This window comes from Otolemur garnettii, unplaced genomic scaffold (genome assembly GCF_000181295.1).
Source record: "Otolemur garnettii isolate 467f Iridium unplaced genomic scaffold, OtoGar3 scaffold00035, whole genome shotgun sequence".
Classification (NCBI taxonomy): domain Eukaryota; kingdom Metazoa; phylum Chordata; class Mammalia; order Primates; family Galagidae; genus Otolemur; species Otolemur garnettii.
The window spans coordinates 6,108,267-6,125,285 of record NW_003852430.1 but is presented as its reverse complement, the minus strand read 5'-3'; the positions used below and the strand labels follow the sequence as shown (position 1 = coordinate 6,125,285).

The 17,019-nt window shown below is 41.7% G+C and overlaps 1 protein-coding gene across 1 annotated transcript; it reads left to right on the top strand.

Annotated features, from left to right (window-relative positions):
- The first annotated feature begins 523 nt into the window (after positions 1 to 523).
- Positions 524 to 14,589, top strand: LOC100953771 (DNA repair protein SWI5 homolog). The gene is given in 3 exon segments (XM_012805049.1): positions 524 to 614; positions 13,858 to 13,947; positions 13,950 to 14,589. Coding segments are annotated over 3 exon segments (558 nt in total). The 3' UTR covers positions 14,327 to 14,589.
- The last annotated feature ends 2,430 nt before the right edge of the window (positions 14,590 to 17,019 follow it).

Sequence of the window (17,019 nt, the reverse complement as noted above, 5' to 3'; positions counted from 1 at the left end):
CTTGGGCTCAAGTGATTCTCTTGCCTCAGCCTCCCAAGTAGCTAGGATTACAGGCGCCTGCCACAACACCCAGCGATATTTTAGATATGGGGTCTTGCTCTTGCTTAGGCTGGTCTCGAACTCATGAGCTCAGGCAATCCACCCACCTTGGCTTCCCAGAGTGCTGGGATTACAGGCATGAGCCACTGTGCCTGGTTCAAATCTTTTTCTAAAGATAAGGATTCACTTTCAAAAAATTTTGGAAACCACTGCTCTAATGATAAACTATTGCACGTTTTGGAGCAAAAGTCAGCAAACTTCAGCCACAGGTCAAATCTGCCTCGTGTCTGTCCCTCAAAGATTGGGGGGAGGGGGAAGAAGAAGAAAAAAAACAGTGATAGAAACTATATGTGGCCTACAAAGACTAAAATATTTACTATCTGCCCATTACAGAAAATGTTTGCTGAGTTCTGCTGTGGGTGAGCACATTCAAAATATATTAAAAATTCTTTGACTCTTTTCTTTCCAACTTGGGCTCAGCAGAATGGCTCCGGCAAAGAAGGGTGGTACAAAGAAGAAGGGCCAGGCTGCCATCAACGTGGTGGTGAGTGAAAACACACCATCACCATTCACAGGTGCATCCACGGAGTGGGCTTCACAAGGCGGGCCTCTCGGGCACTCAGAGAGATCTGGAAATTTGCCATGAAAGAGATGGGGACTCCAGATGTGCGCAGTGATACCAGGCTCAACAAAGCCGTCTGGGCCAAAGGCGTGAGGAATGTTCCACACCGTGTCCATGTGTAGTTGTCCAGAAAACATAATGAAGATGAAGATTCACCAAACCAGCTCTGTACTTTGGTTCCCTATGTACCTGTTACCACTTTCAAAAATCTATACAGACAGTCAATGTGGATGAGAACTAACTGGTGATTGACAGACACATCAAATAAAGCTATAAAACCACCAGAAATAAATAAATAAATGTGTGTGTGTGTGTGTGCGTGTGTGTATTTAAAATTCTTTGAAAGGATGAAGGAGAGTCCCCTTCTACTCTGTTAATGAAATTGGTACAAATGAGAAGGGAGGGTGGGTACAAGTTCATAGATTGGTGCTTGTGGTCCAACTATAGATTTTACAGATGTCAGAACAATTATTTGGAGAAGGATGAAAAGTCAGGGCCAAGAGCAGCAACAGTGAGTACATTGATAACTTCTTTACGGATGGTAAAGACTCTTGAGAGGGTCCATTGCACTAGCTCAAAGGGTCTCAAAAATAAGTTCTATTTTATAAGAAAGACACAAATAATCAAGAGGTAAGTTGACTCTAGGAGTTTTACATCAATATCTATAATTGTACAATTTTTTAATGACTGATGTGTAACAGGCGATTCTGAATCACCAAAGTTAGGATAAATTATTTTTGGTTTCTGTTCACTAAGGAGCAAGAAATTCATTTTAGTAACATTTCTGTGATAGAAAATGGCTAAAATAAATATTCCTAAATTTACAGGTTAATTTACATCTAAGAAACCAGGCTACACAGAATGACTTGATACCCAACTGACCAATTCTCTATAATATAAAGATGGAAACAGAAGCTTAGAGTCAAAATGCTGAGAGCCGATTCACTGAAGATGCCCCATAGCACCTGTTAATGAAGAAGAGGAAATTAAAATATACCATAATTCGTCTACCTTTGCTGGGGGTAATAAGACTTTCCAATAGGCCTATTAACTGATATGTTAACTCTGTTTCATTTTAGAGTTCACCAAATACACTATTCACAAAGTCCAAAATCTGGAACCTGGGAATATATCTGTCCTTTGACCACTGAATCAAGTAGAATTAACCTTGTTAAGTTTAAATATAAATGCTTAATAAAAAGTGTACATCAACTAGGATCTGTGACTGCCAGGACAGAAAGTTTGTATTGTCCCCGAAGGACCATATTAGAAAATGACCAGCTTGAACACAGAGCATGTCTATGGCAGACACTGCCTGTTGGTGAGCCAGTATCTATCCCACCTTTTTCATTTTTAGCAGGATTTTCATTTTGTTTGTGGTAAATGTGTTAAATCCTACCTACAAATATCCAATCCCCCAGCTGAGAGTAGCCATGTAACCAGAATCTGCCAATTAATGTGTGAAGGGCGTCCCTGAGAAGGATGTTCCCTACAGAATAAAAATGCAAAGTTTGCAAGTAGAAGGCTCTTGAGTTCTTCCACAACTCTTACCTCCTACAACACAGATTTAAGCCTAGAGGAACAGCAACCATTTGTGACCATAAATGACCAGAAACACATGCTAAGGAAGGTAGCTCCAGCCTATCTACCCCCGGCAGCATGAGAGAGGAGCCAGGCCAGGTCTGGGAGGTCTATTTCTGGCCTTGTTGTTATGCAGGAAAAAATTAAATCCTATAGTTTAAGTGACTGCTGATCAAATTTTCTATTACTCACATCCTTAAGTAATCCCAAATTTTATAACATGCGATTGTGTTAGGTGTAACACAAATGTACACTCTAATTATTTCAATAGCTCTACAAAGAGGAAAACATTATTGCTCATTTTACAGAGCAGAACTCAAATTCGAATGCAGGTCTGATGGCCCCTATCATGCCTGTCACAGCATTAAACCCAGGGTAATACATAGAGATAATTGCTCAATCACAATTTTTTTCCAAGGTTATTCACATAACGGACAGCCATAGAAGCTAGAGAGAGTATTACTCTTCTGGTCAGAAAGCAGATTTATTTAGTCCCTTCAGGTTAATAACATCTCCCTGCATCTCCAGGGGCGATTTTCTTATATTCCAAACTAATAAGGTAGTGTCTTCCTTAGGGAAAAGACTGGATGGGTTTATCAGAACCCCTTATAAACATAAAGGTTTTCTAAACTCAGGAGTCCTCAGCAGTGATACGTACAAACCCTGTGTGCACAGTGTCTACCTGGCTCCACATCTGCACCACGCCTGTGGGAGTTGGGGCCAAGTGACCCTGAGGCAACTAAGAAGCTTGTGTATACACAGTCTGTGTGTCCTGGGCTTGTTGTCTCCTTAACACAGAAATCTGAGGAGGGTGGAGGTGTTAGAAGTCAAGCCAGCAGTCTCTATCGTCACTGCTACTTACTGAAGGTCTACTGGCTGCTTGACTGCAGGCAGGAGGTGTTTAGGTGATCCAGTTGAGATGATGCCTCTTTTTGGCCCAATAAGATGATGTTGAAATAATCAACAACCTGCCATTTAACTACCTCACACAATAATTTTTTTTTTTAAGATATAATTATCCTGGCTCAGCGCCTGTGGCTCAAGTGGCTAAGGCACCAGCCACATACACCTAAGGTGGTGGGTTCAAATCCCCAGCCCGGGCCTGCCAAACAACGATGATGGCTGCAACCAAAAAAAAAAAAAAAAAAAAAAGATATAATTATCCTGAAATAATACAAGCAATATTTTCCATACTCTTTTAAAAAAAAGCCTAGATTTTTGGCAGTATACTTGAAGGGAAAAAAAATACCAAAATCAACATCAGAGTCATTAGCAATAACATGGAAATCATTATTACAATACAGCATCTTGCAATTTCCACAGAAGCCTCCCTAGTTATGGATCCAGTCATCACCCCCTTTGCAGCCTGTCTGCCCTGTGCAGCTGTTTGAACAGAGCTGACCTTAACTGCTTATAACCACCTTAACCACTTACATTCTCATCGTGCAGAAGTTCCCTTCTGCTCTTTCTTTACTGCCAAAACTGCACCATATAATCCATTCATTCTACATTGCATCTCACAGAGCTCTGAGTGACAGTATTCATTTGGAGCAAAGACCAAACTTCAACAAAAGTTTTGTGTCAAGACTAATGCAGTCCAAGGGACTTGAATAGAAATTTCTCTAAAGAAGATAGGTGCATGGCCTACAGATATATTAAAAAATGCTCTCCATCCTTAATCATCAGAGAAATGCAAATTAAAACTACTTTGAGGTACCACCTAACCCCAGTAAGATTAGCCCATATCACAAAATCCCAAAACCAGAGATGTTGGTGTGGATGTGGAGAAAAGGGAACACTTCTACACTGCTGGTGGGAATGTAAACTAATACATTCCTTTGGAAAGACATCTGGAGAACATTTAGAGAACTAAAAATAGACCTGCCATTCGATCCTGCAATTCCTTTATTAGGTATATACCCAGCAGACCAAAAATCACATTACAACAAAAATATTTGTATCAGAATGTTTATAGCAGCCCAATTCATAATTTCCAGGTCATGGAAGAAGCCCAAGGGCCCATCGATCCACGAATGTGGATAACACAAACTGTGCTATATGTACACCATGGAATACTGTGCAGCCATAAAGAAAGATGGAGACCTTACGTCCTTCATGTTCACATGGATGGAGCTGGAAAGTGTTCTTCTTAGCAAAGTGTCACAGGAATGAAAGAAAAAGTATCCAATGTACACAGCCCTATTATGAAATTAATTTTTAGCTTTCATATGAAATCTATAACCTAATAACAGCCTAACTATGCAGGGAGGGAGGATGAAGAGGGGTAGGGGAATGGGTGGAGGGAGGGTGAATGGAGGGATCACTTCTATGGTTTATCTTACAAGGGTATAAGTGAATCTTTCTAAAAGTAGAATATGATTGTCTTAACACAATAACTAAGAAAATGACATGAAAGCTATGTTAACCAGTTTGATGAAAATATTTCAAATTGTATATGAAAACACCACCCTGTACCCCAGAATTGCATTAATGTACATAGTTATCATTTAATAACAATTAAAAAAAAATAAAAAAAGACTAATGCAGTGGCTCACACCTGTAATCCCAGCACTCTGGTAGGCTGAGGTGGGTGGCTCACCTGAGCTCATGAGTTTAAGACCAGTGTGAGCAAGAGCAAGACCCTCTCTGTACTAAAACTAGAAAAACTAGCTAGGCATTGTGGTGGGTGCCTATAGTCTATGGCTACTTAGGAAGCTGAGCCAAGAAGATCGCTTGAGCCTAAGAGTTTGAGGTTGCTGTGAGCTAGGATGCCACAGCATTCTACTACCCAGGGTGACAGAGACTCAAAAAAAAAAAAATACACAAGAAAACCAAAAATGTTTTGTGTCATATAACTTAGTGAAGGGATTTGGTTACATCTCGGCACAATGGAGGATTGTGGTAGAGCTTTTTAAATGGTCCTGACATTAAAGATATGATACATTTCTTAAAACGGGACATATATATATGGAACAGCTAAGAACACATCTGTAAGCAATATAATTACAAGAACAAATTAATGCAGTGGATATAAATCTGAGTTCACAATCCACGTGCACAGAAAACATTGAATTTCTTTATTACCTTGAAACAAACCTAAACCCAATTCCAAGTACCCAGCCCACTGAGTTTTCCCTCTCTTAAGAATACACCGAGAAGGAGGAGGAACATCTCAAACCACCCCTGGTCCTGGTTCACTGGTCTTCACTAATCAGTGCTAAAATTCTCATAATCTTGGCTGAGATTATTCCTCATGTCCAGGATTCCGCAGATTCCAGGGACAAGGCTGGGGGGTTGCAGTGCCCCAAATGAGGCCTGCCTCTGTGAACCACACTGTCTTCAAGAAAACCCTCCATCCACTTAAGAGAGTTAGTTTCCAAAAAGGAGTGAATGCCGGGACCAAATCAGTTGTGGCCCAGCAACTTCTCTCCCCTCCCTGCTAGGGGAAGATCCGTCTGTCTGTCTGTCTGTCCGTCTCATCTGCTGTCTTCTCTCTCACCTCCTCTCTACTGATCCTTTGCTTGGACATCTAGTATCATCTCAATTGCAACAACTAAGTATTGTGTGGTAATTATTGTGTATCAGGCACTGTCCTCGGGCATTATTGTATTTATTCATCTAATCCCTATATAATTCTCTGTGATAACACTATTATTATTCCCAGTTCACAGTTGAAGAAACAGGTGACTTAGTCCAAGGTCATGTAACTGGCAAAACTAACTGATTGTTAGTTTGGGTCTTTAGTAAAGGTCAGAGGAGCCACGAACTTTAAGCAGCTTGTGTTCTTACCATCCTCTTATTAGCATATTGCTGTGGAAGCTTTTTCATACAATGGCAACTATATACAAAGGGAGGACATGAATTTGTTCTGGTTTTCCCCTTCTTTAAAACCATAAATTAGCTTCAGCCATATTGTAGCAGCCCGTATAGCCTCTGGCTAGGAGGAGTGAGAGTTATAAGTAACATCCGTAGCTCAATAATGGAACACCTTGGTGAAAAGGGTGTGGAGAGGGATTTTACTCTCATAACAAAAGCATGAAAGAGCTTCCGAGATGAGAGTATTAGTGAATTGGCAGTCTCTACACCTGTGGCGTTGAGAGGCACGAGATCAGCCTTACATTAGGCTGGAGGAGAAGGCATTCGGGGGCATGCACATTCTATCACAGACCTGCTTACTCTGACTCTGTCCTCTCTCCTGCCTGCAGAATGCCAGCAGGGCATCTTTCTGCTGAAGATTACCAAGCTCTGCCAAAGACTAAGATCTATCCATCTACTTCTAAGATCTGTCCTTCTAAGAAGACTGCTTTACTCTCTCAAAGACTCTCCCTCTCTCCTTTCTGCTAAAGTAAATAGCCGTCAAGCACCTAAAAGCAATTGTTCTTGAGCGGGATAACAGCATAGCATCCACTTCCAGAACCTAGATAAACCAGGGCTGGAGACCAACTGGTCCCAGGCCCCAACCAGTGGCAATGACACCATATTTTAAATACCAGTCTACAAATCTTACAGAGTTGGAGTGTTCTTTTCTTCTTTTTTTTTTTTTAAAAAAAAAGTTGGAGTTTTCTTATGATAGTGTCTTAACTTAGAATCAATTTAGATTGTGAATAACAGTATCAGGCATAAAAGGTTTAACTTGATTATCAAAAACAAGGAATTTTTCTGAATTTAATCATGAGTTTTATCTGGACACAAGGGATCCAGATAACAAACAAAGTGTATATTTATCCCACGGTGATGAATTCTACCAAAATTAATTTGTGGTTTTTGTAGGAAGCAGGGTCAAGATCTGTAGATCACAAATTCTCACCCTGACCCCAAGGTTTCAGATCCACAGTCCACAGGAAATTTCAAATAACACTTACGTGAAAAGCAATCTCCTGGGTTTCCACAAAGTATTTTTCTGAGGGCTTGAGGGCTCCTGTCCTCCTGGACAGAGGAAAGCTGGAAATAATGAAGTCAGCGTGTGAGTGTGTGTGTGTACACGTGTGTGTGCGTGTGTGTGTGTTCACGTGTGTGTGTGCGTGTGTGTGTATGTGTGTGTGCACATACATGTGTACATATCTGTCCTTTTAAGCACTTTGAAAAGCTAAGGCCAATCAGCATATTCTGAATGCTATATTTCCAAAAGGTGATATTTTTAAGAAATCTAAAAAAAAAAAAAGAAATCTAGAATTTGTTCCCATCTAAATGAACATTGTGAAAAATCAAAACTTTTTCTTTTTCTTTTTCTTTTTTTTTTTTTTTTGAGACAGAGTCTCAATACGTCACCCTGGATAGAGTGCCCTGGCATCACAGCTCACAGCAACCTCAAACTCTTGGACTTAAGTGATTCTCTTGCCTCAGCCTCCCAAGTAGCTGGGACTACAGGCACCCACCACAATGCCCAGCTATTTTTTGGCTGCAGTTGTTTAGTTGGCCAGAGCTGGGTTTGAACCTGCCACCCTTGGTGTACACAGCTGGTGCCATAACCACTGTGCTATGGGCACTAAGACTTTTTCTTTTGACAATTCTTCTGACATGATCAAATATGAAATGATATCTATGATAGACAACTATTTTTAAATTGCACACAAACTTTATGGCCACCTCGTATTTGCTGAGACATGTGATTGGTTTTTACTCCTGATAATAACTATTATGAAACAGCCTTCATTTTTAAAGAGGAAGCGCAAAGTCGGATGGGTATTTCAAAAAGAAAAAACAATAACGATGGATTCACTGTGTTGAAGCCTGTCATGTAACAGCCGAGTCCTGGCACCACCACCACCAAACAACAACTGTGCCAAAGATAGCAAGATCCTTGAGGGAGAGGAAGCCTCTCTTCCTGCACGCCAAGCACCCACTTGAACAGATGAAGAGAGAACATGACTGCTCCTTGAGGAAGGTGGATCCTGAGAGGCAGTGATGACACCACAGCCCTGGGCAAGAATGGAGAGTGTCGGTTTCCTTCCAGACCCTCTGAGACAGGGCAGCTGCAATGTGTCTTTCCACATTGCCACTCAGAGCCAAGTCATCTTTCTCGTTAGGCTCTTTAAATGCCACCTGGCCATGCTGAGAACTCTTCTGCAACACCAAGAAATATTTCAGTGTTCCCCAGAGAAAGGTATAGTGAAAAGCTAACAAAGATGATGTCAAAACATTGCAAAACTCCCACCCATCACTGGTGCGTTTTCCTTTAATGTTGTCACAAATTACAAAGTAGCGATATCTAAAAACTTAAATGCAAGTTATGGGACAGTTTGGCAGTTTCTCCCTTATATCATTGTTGAGAGAATTATTCATGGACTGAGGCGAACTATGCCTGCAACTATGCTCTGAATGGCATCTTTTAAACTCGAATCAAGAATCTAGTGGCTGGCCTCTCAGTTCCCCGATATAGAGCAGCCAGAATATGTTCCAATCCACCTCCAGTCTCTCACTGTAAATCATCCAGAAAACCCCTAAGAAAAGATACCAGAGCAGAGTCTTGTGAACTTCTTAGACCATGGAGAGTTACTTACTGTATAGCCTCTGTCCCCCTCTACCTCCTTGACCACATTATTTTACTATTCTAGATAAGAGAGAAGGAAAGAAAAAAGAATTAAGATCTGACATAACATAGGGTTGAAGCAACTGCTGTTAATATATCAGGTAACAAAGAAAAGTAAGGAAATGCTAATTTTTTAACAATTAGTGATGTTGTCTGCCTAATTAGAAGTGTACCATATTAGGAAGAAACTTGACCAAATTGTTTCCGACTTGATTGAGATGATTATCAACACTAGAAGTTAGCACCCATAACCTAATATCAGGGAGAGCTTTAGACACACTCTGGATCCTTGTTACTAAGGCTTCTGTGATTTTAAATCACTTAAGACAGCAATTCTTACACTGTGGCCTATACACCTGTTATGATTCCTTAAGATCCTTTCAGGGGAATCATCATGTCAAAATTATTTCATAATAAGAAGATACTTGGCTTCTTCACTGGGTTTAAATGGCACTTACAGTGCAGAAGAAATAGTGAGTTAAACTATGGGCACCTTAGTCTGAGTCAGTCACTTCATTCTTCTGTCCTACACACTGCAGTGACAGGGACAGAGGAGGAGGAAGAGATAGTTTTACTTAAAACTGTCTTTGATGAATCAGTAAAAAAATCTATATATGCTAATTGTATTAAATCTTAACCCTTATACTCATTTCTTCTTTTAATATTTTGCATGACAAAATATACATAAAGCCCTTCTGCTCCGTACCAAAGTACAGTGGCCATCTCAAGGCAAAGTAGGCATGTGACGAGTTGTGAAGTTAACTGGCTGACCAGACATTGCAGTCAATACAGAACGCAGCAGTCTGAGGAAGAGAATAGGCCCTTCACTCATTCAACCAAATGTTTTCAGTCTAAATTAGACATCATCTCTCTTTCAAAGTTGAACGATACCTTGGATGGTTTTCAATTCTCCTTTTTTTAATGACAGTTTCATTGACCTGTAATTCACATATCACTGTACAATTCCCAACTTCTGCACAATTCAATGGTTTTTAACATGTTCACAGAACTGTGCAACGGTCATCACAATCAGCTTTAGAACGTTGTGATTACCTCAAAAAGATATGCCATACTTATTAGTGGTCACTCCCCATTTCTTCCCAACTGCCCAAGCACTGGGGAATCACGAATCTACTTCTTTGTGTTTATTCTGGACATTTCCTATAAAAGTTATCAGATAATAAATAAGGGGTCTTAGGTAACTGGTATTTGGCACCTAGCACGTTTTTCAAGGTTTATCATGTGACAGTATTTATCAGTACTCCATTCCTTTTTTTATTGCCAGAAAATATTCCATTGTATGATGCTATATTTTATTTACCCATTTATGACTTGGGTGGTTTGGGGGCTGTTATTAATAGTACTTCTTTAAGCTTTTCATGCAAGCTTTTTATGTAATATGTTTTAATTTCTCTTGGGTCTATACCTAGGAGTGGAATTGCTGGGTCCTATGGTAACTCTATGTTTAACTTTTAGAAACCACTTGACTATTTTCCACAGCAGCCATACAAGAACTCTTAAAAGCTACAAGTACTAATTCATTCACTCGTTTAGAAATGTTCATTGAAAACTTAGGATGCTCAATTCCATTCCACGTGCTAGATGTTAGTAATAAAACAGCAAACAAAATAGGCAGAGTCTCTACCGTGATGAATATATAATCCAGCAGGGAAGGCACAAAATCATGACTTTGGGGATGAGCTAATGATGGGGAAAGCAGAGGTGCACAGCAGTAGGCAGGAGTCCTAACCTATTCAGATGTCTGGTAAGGTCTCCCAGAGAAAGAAATGTTTGCACTGAGACCCAACTAAAGGGATAATCAGAATTAACTGGACAGAGGGAAAAGTGTGGTACAAAGGAACTAACTCATGGAAGGGCCTGCAAGTAAGAGGGAGCATGTTCTATTCGAGGAACCAAGAGAAATTCGGCGTAACTGGAAACTATAAAGAATGCAAGGAGAAAGAGGGCAGAAACTAAGCCCTGTGCAGTGGCTTGTGCCTGCAGCCCCAGCTACTTGGGAGCCTGAGGTTGGGGGCTTGTTTGAGCCCAGGACCTTGAGTCCAGCCTGAGAAACCTAGAAAGATCCTATCTCTTCAAATACTGAGGGAAAAATATGAGTCTGGAGAAACAGACAGGAACCATTGAAGGGGTTTTAAAAGTAATAACACTATTTGCTGTGAATATGCTTCAAGAATACATGTGTTTCTAGCTCAAGAATGGATTGCAAAGAAGCAAAACTAGAACCCTGAAACCAGCCCAGAGCTTATAGACAAAGAGAGTCAAGACATTATGGTGGCCCACGCTACAGTGGGAATAGGGTGGCAGCATTGAGCAATGCTCAGAGACGGAATCAACAGGACTTGGTGACTGACGACACGCAGAGGACGAGAAAAAGGAAGGGATCAAAACAGATTTTCTATCAGCTTCTGGGCAGATGCTCTATGCCATTTAGCAAGCCCAAGCCACAGAGAATACGGCAAATGATGGTCCACATAGGCATTTCCTGTACACTCACCAAATTCAAAACACTGGGCTAGAACTGTGAATTTAAAATGAAAATAAAATAAGGATGCGATGGGCAGAATGATGACCCATAGAAAAGGGCCATAGAGCCTGGGGCTCAGAGAGGCCAGGGAAAGACTCACAACCAGTTTCAAGCAGGAATAGGGCATTCACACCTCTGCAGGGCCACAGAGAGAGGCTCTCTCACCTCTTTCGAGCAGGACCCACTTCAACTCTCTGGAGGTGCCCTAAACTTTCTCTTAGTTCTTCTTAAATAAACTCCTCCTCTGTTACCCTGAAACTGGTGCGGGTTACCCACCCTGCCTGTGCTGCTCCAGTTTTATTTCCAGTTTCCACTCACTTTTGCTTTCCATTAATGACCACCAGGCCTCGGTTGAACTTTCTAGCTCAGTCGAGTAGGAACCAGGTCCACCCCACGAGATAGCGCCCAGGAATTTAGACGTAGGAGGGTTCTCAGCATTCACTGAGAAGAGCTGCTCACTGCTCCTTAAATATATGTACAAACAATACGGAGCATGTTGAACACTGTTTTCCTCTGGGGGTCTGGAATTTTGGTGCATGGTGAGCATTCCAGTGAAAACCAGTCCCAATGAAAACGCAGGCACAAAGACTCCTGTGAGTTGCTTATATTAATAACATTTCACCTGAGTTGTCACAGCTCATTCCCAGGGGAATCAAGCACATGCTGGGTGTCCCCACTGACAGGAACTCTTGAAATCTCACACTTGGTTTCTTCCAGACTTTGCCCAGGTGCCTTTTCTCTCGGTTGACTTTGCTTTGATTTTTTTTTTTTCCCATAACAAATGGTAACTATGACTACGGTCAGATTGAGAATGACTATGTGCTAATGAATCCTGTGAGTCCTCCTAACAAAGAAATAAACCTGGGAGTGGTCTCAGGGACTCCCAACGCATATGGCAAAGGGGATTTTGCAGATGCAATTAAGTTAAGAGCCTTGAGATGGGGAAATTATTTTGGATCATTCAGGTGGGCCAAATGTAATGTAAGCAAAATGATGTGGCTGCTGGTTTTGAACATGGAGAAATGTGGCATGAGCCGATGAATGCAGGTGGTCCCTAGAAGCTTGAATAAGTACAGAAATGGATTCTTTGCTTACTCTCCAGAAGGAATCCTGCTGACACCTTGATATTAGCTTAGTGAAACCCATCTTGGACTTCCGACCTCTGGAAGTAAACTAGTAAATTTGCCTTGTCTTAAGCCACACATTTTGTGATACTAAATTTATAGCAGCAGCAATAGGAAACTAATATAGATGCCCTCAAGGATCATGACAGTCAGTGGGTGGGACAAATTCAAAAACGTACAATACACTTCAGAGATTTCAATTACAAGTTTTGACTACTGTGCACTTTCCATTTCACCACAACTATTCTCTTTTCCAAGGACAATGATGATGTTTATGAATAATTGGAAAATAAATGTCAAAGGACAGATTGTTGATTGAGAGAAATAGAGTAAACCTGGCTTATTGACATTTTCCACCTCTTATCCCACATGTCAACACCGCCCAATTTATAGGGCGAAATGATGAAATAGTTTGCCAATCGTGAGCCAAAATACATAACAAACCTCTTCCATGACTTCTTTAAACATTTGTGGGGAGTCAGGGGGGAACCCTTACCTGGCAGTTTATCAGATTAGAAAACCCTGGTAGGTCTTCCCAATATAAACTAGGAAGTAACAGGAGGTTAATTATTGGGAGACAGAGGTAATTAATGGACTAGTCAATAATACATGTAAGACACCAAGAAAACAGGTGTCTGCTTGATGGAAAGGCAAAGTTGGACAATTCAACCGCCTTTAATTTCACAGTCTGTGATTCTTCATAAAACTTTTAAAGATCAATTATGTCCTATCATTGTTAGATCCAAGCTAAACAAAGTGATTTATGTACAAATGGCCTTCCACACGGAACGACTGTTGATTGAGTAACTTATCTTTATTAAATATGAGCTCTAGAGATTTTGGGGGGAAGCAATTTACACTGAGCAACTTTCACTATGCTTTTTAATTTACCTCCACCTTTGGTTTTAAAAAAGATACCCTTTAAATAACTAAAGGACAAGAGACCTTGCTTGTATTTACAACTAAATATAGTAGTTTGATGCAGTGATTCAGACGTGTTTATAAAAGATGGGTGATATTCTTTTTAATCTAGATTTCCATCAGCTTCATTGATTCTTTCTACAAACACGTATACGGTATTTGCTATCAGAAGGGAGACACAGTGTGAGGCCCAGATAATAAAGAACAGCCTCCAATTTCATGGTGCTCAAAACCTAATAGTGAAACTGACACATGGACAAATTATTATTAAAATGGGACGGAAAGACACAGCAGTAGAACTATGTCGTGGAGAGCCACCTAACCCAGCCTGAGGGCAGGAGGAAAACATCCTGGTGTCAGGGACCCCTGCTCTGAGCCCCACCAACTGAGCAGGAGGTTGGCAGACTTCAGCAGAGGGAACAAAATCAGCAAAAACAAAAAAGGAATAAAAACAGTATGTCGGCTCTTGCTAGGTGCGCGCGCAGCTTTCGGTGAGATCGCGGCCTCCTTCAAGGAATTCTAGTTCCTGAAGGACCTGAGAAGCCACTCTCCGGCACCGCCCTGGACCCTCTTGCGCCACTCAATCCCCCACCCCGGGGCCTCGGACTCCAGGCCTCAGGAGATTTCTCTCCAGGGCTGAACCAGGACTTAACCGAAGTTACCGTGGCACCTTCAGATCCCCTCAACCATCTCCAAAGCCTGGCCAGGCTGATGGGACTGGTGAAGAATCTCTGCTCCTAGACATTCAGAAACGGAAGGAGAAGGAGGACATGCTGGACAAGGAGATCTCCCAATTAATATCTGAAGGCTACAGCGTGGATGAACTGGAGGACCACATTGCCCAGCTCCATGAGTACAATGACATCAAGGATATAGGGCAGATGCTGCTGGGCAAACTAGCCGTCATCCGAGGTGTCACCACCAAAGAGTTGTATCCAGAATTTGGTCTGGACGTGAATGACTGAGCAGGAGCTTATAGCCCTTCTTCCATGGCCCAGAGGGACAGGCAGGTGTGGACATGAGAAGCTGAGAGCCTAGCCAGCACACCTCCAGGGTTTCCAACAAGAAAATGCCAGAAGCCCTTTTCTAGAAGCCCAAAGGGCTCTTGAGCTCAAGCAGTTCTCTTGCCTCAGCCTCTTTCTAGAGAAGAATGGGGCAGGGAGGAAGGGATATTCCCAGTGATACCTGTGTAGGGTATGTGTACCTTATTTGTCAATAAACTTGTCTGTATTCCGAGAAAAAAAAAAACAAAACAAAAACAGTATGTCCAGGGAACCACAAGCTGCAAGAGGGTGAACCATTTATCTGACGGCTGTAGATCTAAGTTTAATTTGCCTCACAAATTATGCAGTAATGAATGAGCAATGGATAAAATATAACACAGCTCACACATAGTTGGGGAAAAAGATATATAAAATTCATTTCTGTTTTACTGCTACCATTTGTGATGGTAATGTTACCATGTGAACCTCTACACCACCCAATTCACTAAAACCAACTAATGTTGGGAGTGAGTTTTAACACTTATCCCAATTTTTGTTGCCATTTTTAGTGTATCCTGAGTGATTTTGCATTTAAATGTTTAGTCAAAGAGAAGCTTGTCTTCTTTTTCTGGTGTCTTAACAATCTTAAACTCACTGAAAAGAGAAATCCCTTGGAAATAGTATTAATTCCGAGAAGACTCTGGAAACATGCCCCCACACAGCCAAACACACCAATAGCAGTACTAGGTCTTTATTGTCCCCCAGCATCCCTGGCACCCTGAGCTATAAATGAGTTGAAGTGTATCTGCAAAATCAACCCCGTGGAGACAATTAGATTAGTCGGAATGTGCTCCCGGTGCACGCTGCAGCAGTAATAAACTTACTCACATATCACCCTAGAGTACCTAGAATTTAAAGGCAAACCCAAAGATTCACACAATACCTGGACTCAATAATCCTACCATGAAAAGTGGTGATAATGGGTTGATAACTAGCTCATGAATGAATATATGAATAGAATAAATGGAATTAATTATATGCATTCCTATCATTTGTAGTGCCATTAACCCATGAAGGAAGAAAAAGAAACTGTGTCCCTATTCAGCATTTTTTCATTAAGGTGGAAAGAACAATGTAGGCATAGAATTTAAGGCAATTTTGCTTTGAACCATTTCAGAATGCTTTCAGTTTCTTCAACTTATCTGCTGAAAATGTGTTAGGCAAACTGGCCTATCTCAATTTTTCAGGTGTAGCTCCTCTATCAGAATAGATTTTAAGAAAGAAAAAGCCTAGAAATATATTTTTTTAAAAAACGAATTCTCTTTTTGTACCAGGATGTGATTCCCAGCTAAATGTAAACCCAGCGCGTCAAAGCTTACATCTCACAACTGTATTTGCATCGATGACATGCGTCTACTGCTCAACAATCCCGTCTTTTGCCAAGGCTAAAATAGGTCTGAAAGGATTACAGAGAGACAGAACCTGAGATAGAAAAGTCCGATAAATTGTATTTTGATTATTCAGTAGCCATTGAAAGAGAAAGTAAGAAAGGAAAAAAACAAAAAGAAATGATCGGCTATTCTGTGTTAGACAAGATCCTGGGAATACGAAATTCCGTGTGAAAAGTGTTAGAAGAGAAATAGGACCAACAAGCTGGGAGTGGTGGAGACAGCTTTACAGAAGAATTTGCGCTGCGCCTTGACAGCTGGAGTTCACTAAGCAAAGATGAAGGGAAGGGCAGCCCCGGCCCGGGCCTCAGCAGAGGCACCGAGGCACCGCAGACACCGGCGGAGGGGAGGCGGGGAATCCTCACGGTTCGGCGATCCTAGGGTGCCAGGGCGCGAGTGAAAGCCGTGGAAGATGAGAGAATGGTTAGGGCCACGCTGGGAGGGGGTATGTGCCATTCTGAAAGTAAGCAGGAAACAGGTCACGGGAAAGTCTGGATAGAGAGACCACGCTGGAGCCACGCGCTGGCGCGGAAGCTAAGGGGACGCGCCCCTGCACCTGGAGGGCCCAGGGGCTGCGCTGACCCAGTGCGAACGCAGGACAGGAGCGCCGGAGACACGGCAAGGTCAAAATAAACAGGAACTGGCTGAACAGATACAGAGAGATGGCACATTTACCGGCGCAGAAGCTCGGGATAATGCTATGTAATACAGAAAGGGAACGCAGTAGGCCAGCTAGTTTGCAGGAAAGATAATGGCTTTAGATTTTCCGATGTTGGGTGTGCACTGCTGGCAGGGGGCTTAGAGTACGATTGGGGGTGGCACTGCAGCGCAGGGGAACTGAAATATAAGTGATCATCAAATTTATAAGAGGCTAAAGTCTTGGAGTCTTTGCAAAGCCAGAAAAGTGGCCTACTAGGTGGAGTCTGAGGAGCCAAGCTGAAGCCGCAGCCGACCGAGTCTGCTCAGCCACAGTCCTGCCTCAAACGCCTTCGTGGTTATCTGTTAAGGTTCCCCCGCGACTGTGAGGGTGTTTATCTTAAAGACTTTGGGGGAGGTAGGAACACTTAGACAGTAAGTGTTGTTGTATTGTTAGAGAGAAGGCTACTTTTGTGTGAAGTATTGTTACATTCGGAAAGGATACTTTATGTTGTTTCCTTTGATGGTTCCTTAACGTCAAAGTTTTCTAGTTTGTTTCCTTGTATCCCATTATAAAACCCCTTAAAGCTG